The 17,006-nt window shown below is 29.3% G+C and overlaps 3 protein-coding genes across 4 annotated transcripts; 2 read left to right on the forward strand and 1 right to left on the reverse strand.

The window, feature by feature from the left end:
* The first annotated feature begins 2,336 nt into the window (after nt 1–2,336).
* On the forward strand, nt 2,337–4,637 carry LOC113376527 (calreticulin). The gene is made up of 8 exons (XM_026616478.1): nt 2,337–2,600; nt 2,669–2,773; nt 2,850–2,989; nt 3,060–3,155; nt 3,231–3,350; nt 3,447–3,734; nt 3,902–4,114; nt 4,279–4,637. The coding sequence occupies exons 1-8, from the start codon at nt 2,513–2,515 to the stop codon at nt 4,438–4,440; spliced, it is 1,212 nt and encodes a 403-aa protein (XP_026472263.1). The 5' UTR covers nt 2,337–2,512; the 3' UTR covers nt 4,441–4,637.
* Nucleotides 4,638–4,910: 273 nt separating this feature from the next.
* Nucleotides 4,911–9,619, reverse strand: LOC113376970 (interferon-related developmental regulator 2). Its single transcript, XM_026617109.1, has 8 exons — nt 9,325–9,619; nt 8,825–9,086; nt 7,206–7,398; nt 6,855–6,962; nt 6,643–6,782; nt 6,327–6,570; nt 5,236–5,454; nt 4,911–5,167 (listed from the first exon to the last, which is right to left on the reverse strand). Exons 1-8 carry the CDS (start codon nt 9,353–9,355, stop codon nt 5,081–5,083), a joined length of 1,284 nt encoding a protein of 427 aa, XP_026472894.1. The 5' UTR covers nt 9,356–9,619; the 3' UTR covers nt 4,911–5,080.
* Nucleotides 9,620–11,727: 2,108 nt separating this feature from the next.
* LOC113377573 (FAST kinase domain-containing protein 4-like) lies at nt 11,728–14,696 on the forward strand. 2 transcript variants are annotated; one of them, XM_026617938.1, is made up of 10 exons: nt 11,728–11,835; nt 11,994–12,150; nt 12,223–12,434; nt 12,588–12,824; nt 13,159–13,426; nt 13,520–13,650; nt 13,769–13,919; nt 13,992–14,225; nt 14,307–14,376; nt 14,464–14,696. In XM_026617938.1, the coding sequence occupies exons 2-10, from the start codon at nt 11,994–11,996 to the stop codon at nt 14,678–14,680; spliced, it is 1,677 nt and encodes a 558-aa protein (XP_026473723.1). In that variant the 5' UTR covers nt 11,728–11,835; the 3' UTR covers nt 14,681–14,696. The 2 variants fall into 2 exon arrangements, with proteins under 2 accessions (XP_026473723.1, XP_026473722.1); XM_026617937.1 differs by having other exon boundaries at nt 11,748–11,911.
* The last annotated feature ends 2,310 nt before the right edge of the window (nt 14,697–17,006 follow it).

Genomic DNA, 17,006 nt, shown 5'->3' on the forward strand with positions numbered 1-17,006 from the left:
TTGTTTTTCCTTATTTCATGACAATAAATAGTTAATGATTGTAATTAATAATAACATGAATTCAGATTGGACTGTTTCGTCGAAAAGGATAAAGAAGAACTCTCCAAATAATACAACAATAATTGTAATATAGTAATAAATACTAATATATTATAATCACAGGTAAAGACTAAATAATCTTTATTTATCTATGATTATAATAATCTATTTAAGATAACTAGTGGGGCGCATGGCATCGTGCCTTAAGGCAAATTGCTGGAACTTCCCGTACCAAAAATTATTTTTTTTAATCTTTTTGAAAAAGATTAACATTTTTGAAAAAAAATTACTCTGAAAAATTAGATTTTTGAGAAACTGTAAATTTTTGACAAAAATTTACTTTTTTTTGAAAAAAAGACCTTTTGAAGAAAAGTGTATTTTGAAATATTTTGGAAATTCTGAACTTTTTTTTCAAAGCAATCGTACTGTTTTAACTGAATAGAGACGAAATATCGAAGCGCGTAAGCGTCGCGCCGCCGTCTAACGAATAAGCATTGGTACGAAACTCATAGGAATGTAAACAAAATTATACTTATTGTTAAAATCTCTATAAAATATCTGATAATTTGATGTGCATATGTCTAATGATCATTTTTGATCGCCAGAAGGCATTTTTTTTTACTTTTTTCACTAGATCTCCGAAACCGCTAGACTTGCCTTTATGAAAATTTGACAAGTTCTTCATCTTCTTAATACAAGTAAAATGTTTTTTGAATTATTCAAATAGGACGCTCCGTTCTCTTAAAAACTGAGTTACCGTTTTTGGCACTTTTTGTCCCGTATCTTCGGAACGGCAAGACCTGCCTTCGCCAAAAACTAATCAACACGTCTTCTTATCAATACGAATCGAATGTTTTTTGAATTATTCAAATCGCTTCATCCGTGTTCCCGAAATCGTCGACGAAAATTTGTATCCTTTGTGCATGCTGGCGCAAACAAATACCCACTCGAATAATGGTCATATATATTAGCTCGACGATATATATTTTTGGAAAATATTAATAACAAATTCATTTATATCATTATGCTTATATTCTCCTAATATAAATAAATTATATATATTATAATTTTTAATATTTTAATTTAATAAGTAAAATATTTTCTATCAAGTTTTTATTGTAAGGAGAGCGTATTAGTAATAATACTATAAACAGTTTTAACATTCAAATTTAATTCGAATGAATATTTTAAATGTTATCAAACCGCTGGCGTAAATAATCCGCAAACAAATTTCGGTTTACACCGAACATCACCGAATACATTCGAGTGAGCGCTGAGTTCGAAACGTTTTGCATGGATCCAAACCAAACTGTTGCCGACTGTCACGAAAAAATCAGAATGAGTTTGTGACATTGCGGATCGTTAGATTCATAAATGAAAGAAGAGTATGTTCAGTGATGGTCAGATTAGCTTAGATGGAACGAACCCAATATAAAATAAATGTTTTTCATTTAGATGTGAAGGGTATTTATTAAAATGTGTGTTCACTACCTCAATAGAGAACTAACACCGTCAATGTCGAAATGGCAAGAGTTTAAAGATTCTTAAGACAAATAATATTTAAACTAACAAACAAACTCAAAAATAAATCTCTTAAACTTATATTAAGGGTTAATCATTAAAAATCATAGAAAATTCACTCAATTTTGCAACGAGAATATCCAAACATTTACATAGTCCTAGACGATGTGACGGACACGGATTAGCAAAGCTCCCAGTCATTTTATTTAATTGGGTTTTATAATGATGTAAATAAATATTGCATAATATAAAATAAATAAATGTTTTTCATTTAGATGTGAAGGGTATTTACCACCCCAATAGAGAAATGTGTGTTCATTACCCCAATAGAGAACTAACACCGTCAATGTTCAAAAAGATTCTTAAGACAAATAATATTTAAACTAACAAACAAACTGAATTATTAAAAATCAAATATCTGGAAACATATATCCAATATCTTTGTGAGTGTGTGCACTAACGCAAGCACAATTAAATAACATAATTATAAGAACAACACCTAAGTCAGTTATCATATTCCAAAATTCGAACAAAAATTATCAGTACAAGTATTTTTAAATTATCAAATTATTGCAACAGGTTTCGTTTAAATTAGAAAAAGAAAAAAACACAAATAGCCAATTCGAAATGATGTTTTTCGCACAAGAGTTCCGTACGCAATGCAAATTGTCATTATTTCGATCAGTTGGTAGCATCGCTGCGTTGTTGAATCGCAATTGGTCGGATAGTATCCAATAAGATTTCTCCATCTGTCTGTTTTCTGGCATAGGTGGATTTTGTTGTAAACGTGTGATACATCAAAGTGTACGTCGACGACGAATGCATAAGCCGCATTTGTTATTGAGAAATATATGCTAAAATATATTGTCTCAGAATTATTATAATGTGCTGAGTTTGCATTAATATTGAAACGTTTTATTCATTCTGAGGCATCTATATAAAATAAATAAATATGAAAGCAATTTTGATAACATTGATAGTCGCCGCGGCTGTGTATTCCGTAAGGCCTGAGGTTTTCCTGGAAGAAAACTTCGTAGACGGTAAGTAATACAAAATGAAACATGAAGTCGTGTTTAAGCGGATAATGAAAGTAATTTGTTCGATATAGATACGTGGACAAATACATGGGTTTATAGTGAACACCCTGGCAAAGAATTCGGCAAATTCGTGCACACTGCCGGAAAGTTCTATAACGATGCCGAAGCAGACAAAGGTAATAATAATTAGTGGAAAGAATAAAGTAAAAACCTAATAAAGCACACGCTAACATATATCCATTTTAATCTTAGGTTTGCAAACAAGTCAAGATGCTAGGTTCTACGCTCTATCTCATAAGTTCAAACCTTTCTCAAATAAAGACAAGACATTAGTTGTACAATTTTCTGTTAAACATGAACAAAACATTGACTGTGGAGGTGGTTACTTGAAGGTTCGTCTCGAAAATTAATCATTATAGTGAACTTTTAGAAGTAGAAAAAAACTCACATATTATTTTGCAGGTGTTCGATTGCAAGTTGAATCAAAAGGACATGCATGGTGAAAGTCCCTATGAAATTATGTTTGGTCCTGACATTTGTGGCCCAGGAACTAAGAAGGTTAGTTTTTGTTGATAGAAAATACATATGTTAAAAAAAAAAACTAATACACACTAACAAAGTCTCATTCTACAGGTTCACGTAATCTTCAGCTACAAGGGTAAAAATGTTTTGATCAATAAGGATATCCGCTGCAAAGATGATGTCTATACTCATGTATACACTTTGGTTGTTAAGCCCGACAATACCTATGAGGTAAATTCATATAATTCAAGAAAAAACTGATCAATTATTTTTCAGACTACCCCAGCTTTGCTTTGATCACATATTCAACTTAATTTCTATTTCCAGGTGTTGATTGATAATGAGAAGGTTGAAAGTGGTAACTTAGAAGATGACTGGGAATTCCTAGCCCCCAAGAAAATCAAGGATCCAGAAGCTAAAAAACCAGCAGATTGGGATGAGCGTGCAACTATTCCTGACCCTAATGACACCAAACCTGAAGATTGGGACAAACCAGAACACATTCCTGATCCTGATGCTACCAAACCTGATGATTGGGATGAAGAGATGGATGGTGAATGGGAACCTGCTATGATTGACAACCCTGAATATAAGGGAGAATGGGCACCAAAACAGGTAAATAATAAAAGAAATTTAATGTTAATATCTTCAGAACTGTACATGGAAAATTTTAGTAGAATATGAAAATCTTATGGCCATTTCTACTACTGTTATTGATGTTTATTATTTATTAACTATGATTGAAATTTATTACCTGATACTCATTAATTATTTTATTTCAGATTGACAATCCTGACTACAAAGGTGTCTGGGTTCACCCTGAAATTGATAATCCAGAATATGTTCCTGATACTCAACTTTACAAGCGTGATGAGATTTGTGCCATTGGTTTGGATTTATGGCAAGTAAAGGCTGGAACAATATTTGACAATATTTTAATAACAGATGATGTTGATTATGCAAAGAAAATAGCAGAAGGTGTTAAATCTACCCAGGTTAGTAATATATATTGAGTCTCTTGATCTTAAATATACTTACCCATACTTTTCCTTTAGATACTACTTATGCATTTAAATATTTTGAGCTTTTGTGCTTTTGTCTTTGAGTTTCTGTGATTGTTATTCCATGATTATCTAAATCTAAATGTTTTATTTAATAGGAAGGAGAAAAGAAAATGAAAGATGCCCAAGATGAAGAAGAAAGGAAAGCCAGGGAAGCCGAAACAAAAGAAGAAAATGACACAGATGCTGATGAAGACTTAGATGATAATGCCGAAACACCAGAAGAAGACACACTCGATGCTGAGCACGATGAACTGTGATCTTTAAGTGCTACTCACCATAAACTTTTCACATTGGCTTAATTTATTTCTGTTAAATCATCCAACATCTATACATTAATTATTACCTTGTAGAAAATTGTGTTTGTGAAAAATTTGTCTCCGTTTACTTGAAACAATGAAGTGCATGCCAATTGTGTAATAATCGACTGTGCCCAAAATAAATTATTTAATTCTTGTTCAATAAGATTTTGTTATACGTAAGTTTTTCACTAAATACAAAAATGACTGAAATTGTAATAAGACGAAATAAATAACTTAATTACAAAAAATCCACTTTTTCATAACTTCTGAAAAAATTACTTGAGATGATCAAAATGTGAACAACTATTTGCGCTATAATATGTACCACAATATATATTGCAATAAATTTTGTTTACAAACAAATATGTAACAAACATCTAAAAATATATACAATTAAAATATTATAAAATTTAATAGGATCTTAACTTGAATTTTAAAACTCACTTTCAATAATAGTTGGATAAATACATGTGCTACCATTAAATGTAAACAGAATACATACACAAACTAATTTAGGTAGAAATCCATTGACAGCAAGTCTAATTATTCATTTTCTTTAAAACAGTTAAACATCAAAATAATTCTAAAAATTTACTTATCAACAAGACACAACAGCTGATCGTTTGTCTCGATTTTTATTCCTTGATATTGTGCGAGCTTTAAATGCAGCTGCATTCATCAGATGCTAAAAACAAAAAATTAGTATCAATATAAATTCTGAATGATGAAAACAAAGTAATGTATAGTTCTTACTCGTTCTAATTTAGTTTGTTTATTGATGTTTGCACCAAATGATTCAAGTCTTGGCCCAAGTTCAAAAATATCTCGAATAAAATCATTTTCTGCCAAATGCAAGTTTAAACCGGTTCCTAAAGTTCCACAGATAGCATTGTATTGCCTGTGCAAAGTCCAGGAGTCTAATATCAGTACTTCTGTTCCAAATCTGACCTGCATGTCTGGTGGTATATCTTCCTGTGAAAATTGAATTAAACAGAAAATTTTGTTATTATTGTTAAGTACTAATATTGTATGGAATAATCATAACATTATATTCAAAATATTTTATGGAAACAAAAGCTTGAATCTGATGATTACTAATAATAATTATACAACTTACATACACATACATTATATATATATATATATATATATATATATATATATATATTTAATAGATAAATCCGGGGTTTCTTCTCAAAATCCAATATAAATAAAAAACCATAAATTATTAATTACAATGTTTTGGAATTATAGTATACATTCCATCTCCATCTTTTTTTGTTCGAAACATTTTTTCATTGATTACAGGATATCAAAAAACCTATAAGAAATGGATTATGTACCTTTTCTAAAAAATAAAAATATTAGAAATTGAGAAGTTATTTACCCGCAACGTTGATATATCAATCAATATTTCTCTTTTTTTGTGTAAAACACTGGTAAGAATTATTTGAAAATACTTAAAAATTTTGACTTGCTAAATGAAATTGCAAGTGAATAAATAGTTTTTGCTTCTCAATTTCTAATATTTTCCTACATAATTTCTTCTTTTTTAAGAAAAAGTACTTAATCCATACCTTTACAAGGTTTTTAATATTTTGTAATCATCATCATCTATATTGTTATTTGATAAAAAAATGTTTTTGACAGAAAAACCTGATAATGAAACATATCTACTTCCAAAAAACAAATTGGAAGTAGATATGTTTCATTTTCAGGTTTTTCTGTATATATATATATATATATATATATATATATATATATATATATTGAAAAAATCCCGGACTTATCTATTGTAATATATGTCTATGTATGGTGTGTAGATATACAATTCAGTTATTTACTTCCAAATAATGTAATATATCCCTAAAAGTGGCCCTCTGAGTCTTGCGATCACGTTTAGCACGATATTTATGAGAATCGGTAGCAAGTTGTTTAGTAGCATCAATTAATTCACATAAGTAACTGTCCAAAAAGTCTTCTTGATGTCCTCTGCCAATTTCTAGTAACAGTGCTATGCATTCACCAGCTATCAAGCGCACTTCCAGATGAGAAGATTGTAACAAACCTGCTAATGACTTGATTGATCTGAAAAATATATTTAACTTGTAATATGTGTTAGTTTACAATATCAATTAATTTTTTTCTATTAATATATACGGGAGTGTTCGAAGCCCATCAGCCATAAAATTTACAACATCGCCAGCTGGTATTAATGTTAGCAATAATCCCCAAGAAGACAGGGCTGCTGCGTGCATGGCTCCAGCATCAACACTAATGGTATTTACTGATCCATCACCCTTTGGAAAGAAAAATTGCTGATGTGTAACCAAATAAGTTGCCAATAAATTATCAAACATTATTTTTCTTACCTTCAAATAACTGCTGCTAAATATAAGCTCTAAAGATTTCATTAAAGATAAAATATCACCTAGATCACCACCAGCCAGAAAATTCAGCAAACCCAAGGCTGTGCAGCACTGGAATAATAGAAAAAATTAATCTACTGCCCATTAAATTATAATTAACTTAACCTATTAATAACACTAAATTATAATTAAATAAAATATGACTTGCAACCCAAAATTTAGTTGAAAAAAGTGAAGGTGGCATTTAGAAACAAGTAATATCTATATGTGTTATAGAATTTAATTTTCAACCATCACCAGTCAAAATATTTTTTCACCTGGTTTGGTTAACATTTTGATGAATTTAATGTTTACCTTTCCTCGAGCATCATAAGGTACAGCCGGATCTAAGGCAGTAGTAGTTAGAATTGGATTAAGGTCTCTACAAAGATTTTCACCGCCACCAAGTTGGATGCACAACAATGGAACAACACGAGCAGCTGCAGCTTGTTCTATGCCACGTCCTTTTTTAATAGATCTTTCAATAAGATCTGTTACGGTCATTTGCCTAAAAATGACAATATAAAAGTTATTTGTCATATAAAATAGTATCCAAAGTTTGGAAATAAACATTATTTATCCCTAAAAATTGTAATAAAAATTAAATCAGCTGGAAAAACATCATAATCTTTGTAAATCCATAAATATAAATGATTTTATACAATTATAATATTTAAATCAATTGATAAAGCAATGTTTAAGATCTTAGTATTAGAGATATGTACGCTCCAACTTTACAAATTTTTGTTGATACATAAATGTAATGAAAAACTTAGATAGTATAAAAATAATAACCATTAAATCTAACAAACTGCTCTTAAGGGGTTACATGACTGTAAATTACTCATTAATCAAAATATTCGCCAATTACACTTCAGTCAATATTTTTAAAATACCCTACGTATTTCTCTTACTATGTACAATAAGTGTTTTTTTCTAGATCAAAATTTGCAGAAGCTGCAATGTGTAATAAAAATATAATGCCAATCACATTTGAGTCAATATTTTTAAAATCCCCTATGTACTTCTCTTATTATGTACAAGTGTTTTTTTTTCTTCTAGATCAAAATTTGTAGTAGCTACAATGCGCAATAAAAGTATAATGCCAATCATTCTTCAGTCAATATTATTAAAATAACATATGTATCTTATTATGTACAAGTGTTTTTTTTAGATCAAAATTTGTAGTGCAATGCTTAATACATATATAATGCCAATCACACTTCAGTCAATATTTTTAAAATCCCCTACGTATTTCTCTTATTATAAACATTGTATTTTTATTGTTTTTTTTTTCTAGATCAAAATTTGCAGTAACTACCTAGTGCAATTAAAATATAATGCCAATCACACTTTAATCAATATTTTTAAAACCCGCTATTAGTCCAGTCATTTAAGCTTAAATTAGGTAAGAATCTCGGAATTTGAGATACCCAGCTGTAAGTCTATAAATACTGTATATTGACACACTAAAAGTTGTCTCAAAACCTGCATATGGTACATACACCCTACCATATGCAGGTTTTGAGACAACTTTTAGGGTGTCAATATACAGTATTTACAGACTTACAGCTGGGTATCTCGAATTCAGAGGTGAACTAACTATAATGACTAGACTATATGTATTTCTCTTATTATGTACAACAAGTGTTTTTTCTAGATCAAAATTTGCAGTAGTTAGAATGCATGGAGCCTCAAATTATATGTAAAAATAACAGAGATGCTGTTATTTTTGAATAATTACCCATTTTGTTACTGAAATATAGACTAAATAACTTTCAAAATTACAAAAACACGTTTTTTAGGCTGTAACAGTGGTGTTATACCACAAGTCTAACAAATTTCCGATGTATATTAACAGTTATTGTTACTAGAATTTACACACCGATATCTTTCTCTATATAACAATGATTTATATCGAAAACATAATTTACCTCTCTGCGACAAAATCTGGCATATAACGCTTGAGCAAAATTTCACATATACTATCAAGACATTTAGCTCTGCCTGCAGCAGACTTTTGAGAAGCACCATCAACAGCTTCAATGAATCTTTCTTCCAACTGTTCATTTAGTTTTAATAATCCATTATCTTCATCAGGATCATCACCCACTAGACTCCGTGCATCAGATTGTAAGGAGTAAACACTTCCATTTTCAAGAGAATCTTCATCAGATGTTGTTTCTTCATTACGACCTATAATTTAGAACTCCAGTCAGCAAGATAGATGATTGAAATAAGATTAACAAAATATGCATATGTTTCAAAATAATAACATTACGTCACGCGAGAAGTCAAATTATCAATCACAAGGTTGCAGAAGGTATAATATGATACACGTATTTCAATGCCATATGTTGATTATCGAGATACTCGAAATAACTTAATTAAAGTGATTAGTTAATTAATATCAAACGTCATATTAATACATTACCTAACTTTCCCTTTCTTCGCGTTTTAGGCATGATGATAACCAAAAAATAACCTTTACTAGAGAAATTTATCTAATTTAACACCTAATCAAGATGGCAAATTTTTGGTTATTTGATTTTTTTTTCGTATTCTGAATAAATGACATATAATTAAAGAAGGAGTCTGATTAACGAAAGTAATTATCATGTTTAAACGAATAACATGCGATGAAATCGTGCCCCGTTTGGCAACTAGAAATGCTCGGAAGGGACTGACTTATATGCCCGCGACACTGAATAGATATCGAACAACTAACACAGGCGCACGAAGCGCGGGAGTCCGTTTCAGACGTTCGAAGTTTAGAATTTCACAACCGAGCGCAATTTTCACATATTATTCATATTTCTTTTGTAGCCATTACATATTGTTGTGTAAAATTTTGTCAGGTTTTTAGGTATTGCTTAAATTTAAGTAATTTTGATAAATTAATTTCGAAAATTTACGAATTCACATTTGATCGAGAAATTTGAAGGGTAGCACAGGGGTAGCACCATAGATAAATAAGCATAAAGATCTATGGTGGCACCACTGTAAATTTTTCAATAACTCAAATACTCGTCAATCGCACAAAAATTAATATTTTTAAAATTTCTTACGTATTTCCATAGCTATATACACATCATATGCAATAAATGCTTTTCTTTAAATTGCAGGAATATTTCTCAAAGAAAAAAATTGTCTTCGAGATTTGCTAATTTTATGTTTTCTCTACGTTTCAAGCCATTCTGAATCGAATGAGACCAAATTTGGAAAAAGTATGTGTGCGTGTTTACGTGAACAGATTTTTTGCCGTAAATTGATGTTTGCTCAAAAACGGCTGGATCGATTTCAAAAATTTAAAAACCATTCGATGTATCTCGATGAGGCTAGCATTTATCAAATTGCGCGACAGTCATCCAAGCCGTTTCTTTGTAAATAGCAGAAATGTGAATAATTTTCGTCCACGTTTAGACCGCAATTCTGAATCGATTTTCGAAAATTCAAAAACTCTTCGAAAGATATTGGTTGGTAATCGTGCTGATTAGCTTTTGGTAAAGATCGGCCGGGCCGTTTTTTTTCTGTAATAAAGTGTTGACAAATTTTTTTTCGACGATTTTTACGATTTTTTTATGGTTTTACGACATGTTTTTTTACGACCCTACGACAAGTAGTTTAATTTTAAAAATTCTCCAAAGTTTGCAAAAATTAGTATCGTTTTTTGGCATTTGTCAAAATTTGATCTTTCATCGCCGATTGCTCAAAAGCGCCTCATCTTTTCAGAAATTTAAAAGCCTTTTGATGTGCATATCTCAATGAGGACTATCATTTGTCAGTTTTGTGTGACGATCTGCCAAGCCGTTTCTTTGCAATTTGAAAAAAAGTATCAAACTTTTCGTCCACATTTAAACTCATACTACCGAAACAATTTTAAAAAATCAAAAACTGTTCGTTTTAGGTGAAAATCTACCGAGCCGTTTTCTTGTAATTAACTGTTGAAAAAGATATTAGTTGGGAATTATCCTGATTAGTTTTAGGTGAAAATCTAAGCCGTATTCTTGTAATTAACTGTTGAAAAACAAAATTATGACGATTTTTATGGAACTTTTTTTGGCGATATATATCATGGTCTTATAGAGTTTACTGAAATTCATTCTTCATGTTTGAATGAGAAGTTTTATTGACGTTTGTTATAATTAGAATTAGAGGATTTACTTGGTATAACAATGGAGTACTTGGTCTTAATGAACATACTAAATTAAAATCCTACGGAAACTGGTTCAAAAATTTGCTTTTAAAAAATACTTCGAGTTCGTTCGTTTTCAATTGTAATTGTAATACTTTTGATCACTCATAAATTAATTAATTTTTTTATTAATTAAGTCGATTATTTACACTTATAGGGAAGTTCATGTAACTTGCCTCAAGGCAAAATACCAATATCAACTAGTTTAATTTTTCATTTATTTCATTCTACTTTTGGAGAATATAGGGTGCCTTCTTCAGAAACCCTGAAACTATTTTTTTTTTTGTAAATTAGGCATTCATTAAAAACCCAATTAAACATTGACTAAAAGTTATATTTAAAAATACTTTGAACTATAAGTATTAGTTTACATTTGTGAGTGCGCTTGAATTTTAATTGAATTAAGTGATTAATTTTTTGAGGATGACAGGAATGTTTTAGTTCAAAAAACTAAAATCATATATCTATATATATAAATATTTCTTAAAATAACCATTATAGCATCGTCTTCACGGAAATTTTAAATTAGGATCCATAATTAGTTTCGGCCCGCCATCTATCGTAGAGAAGATACGTTAATATTGAATACATGCAGCCAACTACAATGGCATGACATCGTCTTGAAGTTGTTATGCAGGTTATGTCATACAGTATGAGTTTTCTCTCAAATTCAAAATCGGGTGCATTACCTTATTAAGGATTAATTTAATGAGTAAATGTGCACGAAAACAATAACAAACGCATAAAATAGTAAGAAACCATTATTTAGCGTAAACTTTCATTTCTTCTATATGTCACTCGAATAATGGTCATGTATATTTCTAAGGTTATCTTTGGTTGCACATATATTACTCAATATTAATGATCTCAATAATTACTTCATTGTTGACGTTCTGAATAATTTTAAGATGCTGCAAATTTTGAATTTGACACGTAGGGGATGCATGCGAACTGCTATTTATTCTCATTCTGCATCAACTGCAGCCACTATCATAAAACCCTCATTAGAGAAAAATGAAGCTAATAATGGTGATAGGAAAATTGAAAGTTATCAAAAGAATTCGGGTACTGAGCAACAAGGCAAATACTAAGCAATATCATTGTTTCAAGATTGATACAATTATTTTATATTAACAGGGAGTATGATTGCTGCTGCATTCGCCTCTCTTAATGATGTTGAACAAATGAGTGATAATAAAACCTCTACAAAAGAAATTCCACTTAATTCCAAGCCTATGAGAACGTTTGATAACAAAACTGTTACAGAGAAAATCAAAACTGCAACTTCTGTCAATGAACTTTTAGCAACTACAGAAAATAATAGTGTATCTCGGCAAAACGCACTAAGGGTAATGTCTTTTTGATAAAAATATTATATTAGATTATCAAATGTTATAAACATTACTTAAAAACTGTATTATATATTTTGAGCTCATGTTATATTTGAAGTTTATCCACTTCTGACACTGTTTGATGAAAATCAAAATGGTTTATATGTACAGATTGTATCAACTCTAGCAGAATGGACAACAACAAATAAAATTAAACTCAATGAGTTCGAGTCTGATCCCAGATTTCTGAAATTATGTAGAGTAATTGGGCGAGCAAACAGTGCAGATTTGACAGATAGAAAGACTACGACCTATACTCGAGATGATTTAAACACTCTATTAGAAGTTACAGGGGATGATGAAGCTGCAAAATTAATTGCAACTATAAGTTTACCTCAGATGATCAAGGTAAATATGAGAACATTGAAATAAATATCTTATTGAGTTATTCATTTTATGAATGTACTGACATGTTACATAAGAATTAATGTGAAGCATTACTTCCAAGGACATATATATATATATATATATATATATATATATATATATATATATATATATTAACAAAGTCTAGTAATCGGGCATAACATCAATAAAAAACAAAGTTCACAACAAAGTTAACAATCCCCGATCACTAGACTTTGTTAATACATATGTCAACATCAAATTCAGAATCATACAATATATATATATATATATATATATATATATATATATATATGTATATATATTATTATTTTAGGTAATGTCTACATTGGCCCAGCAGAAAAAAAGAAGCAAGCCTTTACTGCATGCTTTGGCATACAATATAACTCGTAATACCGATGCTTTAGATTTAAAGCAATGTGCTGACATTTTATATTCGATATCTGTATTAAATTACCCTGATCATGTACTTCTGAGCAGAGTTTGCTCAGATATTTCAGCAGGCCTGAATAACAACAAAGATAAATCAGCAGTCGTGGGCTCAATATTGACTTCATTTGGTCTTTTAAAATATAAGGACACCGGTAAAGATAATATAAAATTTGATTGCGAATATAGTAACAATTGTTTTACTAGTAATTTACCTTTTAATCTTTTATTACCATTGAATTTTGTAGATACTTTAGAGTCTCTGAGCGAGTGGATTCTCAAATACAATGAGATCTGCAGGTCACGTGATATTTCAGTTTTAATAGTAACTTTAGCAGTCTTAAACCACAAACCTACAAATTTTGAACAATTAATGAAGGTAAATTTATTTGATGAATATACACAAATATTTTACTATTAACAAAAACATAATAATAGCACAATAATTTATATAGAAAATTTTACAAAAAGCTAAAGAAAATATATTATTATTGCAGACATTACTGCCGCACCTAACACATGCAGATCATCCAAATCCTACAGAGTGGCTTAATGTGGTTTGGTCTTTAGTTTGTTTAGACAAGTGTCCCATAGATAAAATAGAATATGTATTTAGTGATAGTTTCTATAATTTACTAAATGTTAAAAGTATGTATATTAAGCATCATTTCTATTTTAGATTTACTTAACAAAATATGTAAATTATTTACTATCTTATAGATGATTTAACATACTCTGCCAAAATGAAACTTTTGAACATCAAGGCAGCAGCTGATATATTGATGCCCGATAAGATAGAGGCTAAAATAGATATTGACAAAATTAAAGTACAGCACAAGTACTCAAATAGTAAACAAATCATGATAAACTCTGTTTTGGATGCACTGAAAAGCTTATTTGCCTCTGAACAATATTTAAGGTCTATGATAAATACTGACATGGGATTTTTGATAGGTAATTAGATTGTGAAATTACTTGAAATTGAAGTTATACTATACTATATTATAATACTATACTTATACACTTATTCATCAGATGCCGAATGCGTTTTGGACAAAAATTGTAACCCATTGCCACTAACAAGTAACGACAGTTCTGGAATCAGGTATATTTCTTTCAAATAAATGATGATTTATTAAATTATCTTTATATTTTGGAGCTTAACGTTAATTATTGTTACTTTATCATACAGGATAGCTATGCAAGTTCTAGATTATCACGATATGTGTCAAAACCTTCAAGAGCCTCATGGAGCAGTAGCTTTGAGCAGAAGATTACTAGAAGCTCGTGGTTATAAAGTATTATGTGTACCATATACAGAATATCAACCTAGTGATAAATTAATTAAGAGGGTGCAATATCTTGAAAGTAAACTTAAACAAATAGTGAATTCTGCAAAGCAAGTATAATGTCTAATTTAAAATATGTATTATACAAACGATGTAAGTTATTATATATTATTGTGAATAATCTTTTGACAAAATTGATTGAACATAATATATTGATATATTTAAAGATCAGGTTTTGAATGTTTTATTTTTTATTGTTAGTGATTTAACATTGAAAATTGTTTCAATATATCTATATGTATTGCTATTTACAGTTCAATATTTACAAGTAGACTGAGTTAATTTAATCGGTGGTATACAGATAACTACTTCTAATACATAACTGTGCTTTAATGTTTAATGTGGCAATAGAAATATAAATCATAGATGTATATATATATATATATATATATATATATATATATATATATATATATATATATATTAGGGTAGTTCTTGATATGGATAATTCGAATTGCTCGCAGATGATCAAATGCTTCCAAATCTATGAAGAAAAAAATTCTTGAAAGCATTAGCTCATAGTATTAACTTTAAGATAGTCTACACTCTAATCAAAGTCCTATGGAAATAACATGGAAATAATTTCATTTGGTTATTAGAATTTTATAACTCAGCGACAAATCACACATATTCATCAAAATTTTGAGAATAACATTGTATTTGCTACTAATTTTGATTAGAAATAAAAATTTTATAACAGAAATTTGATATAATTTATAAATTATGTATTTACATTTATATATAATAAAATACATTTACATTTATATATTATAAAATAATTAAACTTTGAGTTCGAATGACTCTTAAGCCAATAGATTTAACCAGATATTATAAGAAACTTTTTTTGTAAAGCGTCAAGTTCTCAATATAACATGATACGAATTGTTATTTTCATTCGTTTGTTGTTGAGTTATAAAATTCTAAAGAACAAATGAAATTTTTTCTATGTTATTTGCATAAGAAACTTTGGTTGGAGTGTAGACTATCTTAAAGTTAATATCAAGATAAAACTTTCAGATTTTTTTTTTTCATCGATTTGGAAGCGATTGAGCCCCTGGGAGCAAAGATCTTCAAAAATATTCATATTAAGGATCACCCTAATATATATATATTTTGATGAGTTATTTTGATTCGGGCAGTAACACTAAGTAAAAAAAACTAAAGCAGTTGTGAAAAAGCTTTTTTTACCATACGTTTCGGTTTGGTCAGAACCCTCATTCAGTGGAACAAAGAATTAATTACACAAAAATACACTACACTACACTATTACACAGTATTAAACCAAGCTATTAGTAATTGGAACATTTAAAACTAAATAATTTATTTATTTATTTATTTATTTATTTATTTATTCATAAGCAAGCCGTAATCAATAATAATAGATATTATTTCAGGCTAATAACATATATATATATATGTTGACAATTTTTTTTGTTACACTCTAGTATGTACATAGTTATTGGCGTCTAAATACTGAATTTTCTGAATTACTGAAGTTTCAGTATTTATTCATCATTAAATGATGATCTCGACAAAGACCGAAACGTTTGGTTAAATGAAGACTTTTTACAACTGCTTTAGTTCTTTTACTAGGCGTTACTGCCCGAATCAAAATAACTCATCAAAATATATATCAACACCAAATACTTTAATATATATATATATATATATATATATATATATATATATATATAATAAATATATGCAATTAAATTTTACCATGATTATATTCGTGTTATGATTAGTTTCCAACACTTAAAATAACAAAATATGTTCTAAGGAGACTGACTTGTTATTATCTGCAATTGTATTTCATGAGCCAAAATTGTTGTAAACACTTCAAAATATAAACATCAACTGAGCCATTGTACTAAGTGATGTACAACACAAATGATATGAACCAAAATTGCTACCACCATTAGAAGACAAAATTTTTCTTACTACCAAACTGTGAGTAACAAATAAGAAAAACTTTAACTCCTGCCAAGTTTGTAGTTGCCTTAGCTTAGGCAAACTTACAGCTATATTCACATTGTGCAGCTAACCTTCAACATGAAAAAATATTGAGGAATGAATCATTTACAGGACATCAAATCCATTACTTAAAGTTGTGATATGAGCAACTACAAGGCTGCGATGTATGTATGTGATTCAATTCATCATATCAAACTTATTCTAATCATGTGATTTACTTACATCAAATATTGTTATTGATGTGAGCTTCTTATGGACACAAAACAAAAACTGTACACTACTACGTTATGATACATCCACAATACTTATTTCACTTTACCTGAGCATCCTTTATAAAAAATCTTAAATCCGATTTTATTAGACAAGCGCTATCAACATTTGTTAATAGTTTAGATATTAATATTTAATGCGT

Source organism: Ctenocephalides felis, unplaced genomic scaffold (assembly GCF_003426905.1).
Source record: "Ctenocephalides felis isolate EL2017-DRISC unplaced genomic scaffold, ASM342690v1 CF-g0.4_SCAFFOLD_01886, whole genome shotgun sequence".
In the NCBI taxonomy this organism is placed as follows: Eukaryota; Metazoa; Arthropoda; class Insecta; order Siphonaptera; family Pulicidae; genus Ctenocephalides; species Ctenocephalides felis.

Bases quoted from the DNA above. Each gene is read 5' to 3' on its own strand.
- LOC113376527 (XM_026616478.1), top strand. From the start codon at position 2,513: ATGAAAGCAATTTTGATAACATTGATAGTCGCCGCGGCTGTGTATTCC. The intron at 2,774-2,849 runs GTAATAATAATT...TTTTAATCTTAG, and splicing joins CGATGCCGAAGCAGACAAAG to GTTTGCAAACAAGTCAAGAT. The intron at 3,156-3,230 runs GTTAGTTTTTGT...CTCATTCTACAG, and splicing joins GTGGCCCAGGAACTAAGAAG to GTTCACGTAATCTTCAGCTA.
- LOC113376970 (XM_026617109.1), bottom strand. From the start codon at position 9,355: ATGCCTAAAACGCGAAGAAAGGGAAAGTTAG. The intron at 6,963-7,205 runs GTAAACATTAAA...CTATTATTCCAG, and splicing joins CTTATGATGCTCGAGGAAAG to TGCTGCACAGCCTTGGGTTT. The intron at 6,783-6,854 runs GTAAGAAAAATA...TTCTTTCCAAAG, and splicing joins TTAGCAGCAGTTATTTGAAG to GGTGATGGATCAGTAAATAC.
- LOC113377573 (XM_026617937.1), top strand. From the start codon at position 11,891: ATGGTCATGTATATTTCTAAG. The intron at 13,427-13,519 runs GTAAAGATAATA...TGAATTTTGTAG, and splicing joins TTTAAAATATAAGGACACCG to ATACTTTAGAGTCTCTGAGC. The intron at 14,226-14,306 runs GTAATTAGATTG...CTTATTCATCAG, and splicing joins TGACATGGGATTTTTGATAG to ATGCCGAATGCGTTTTGGAC.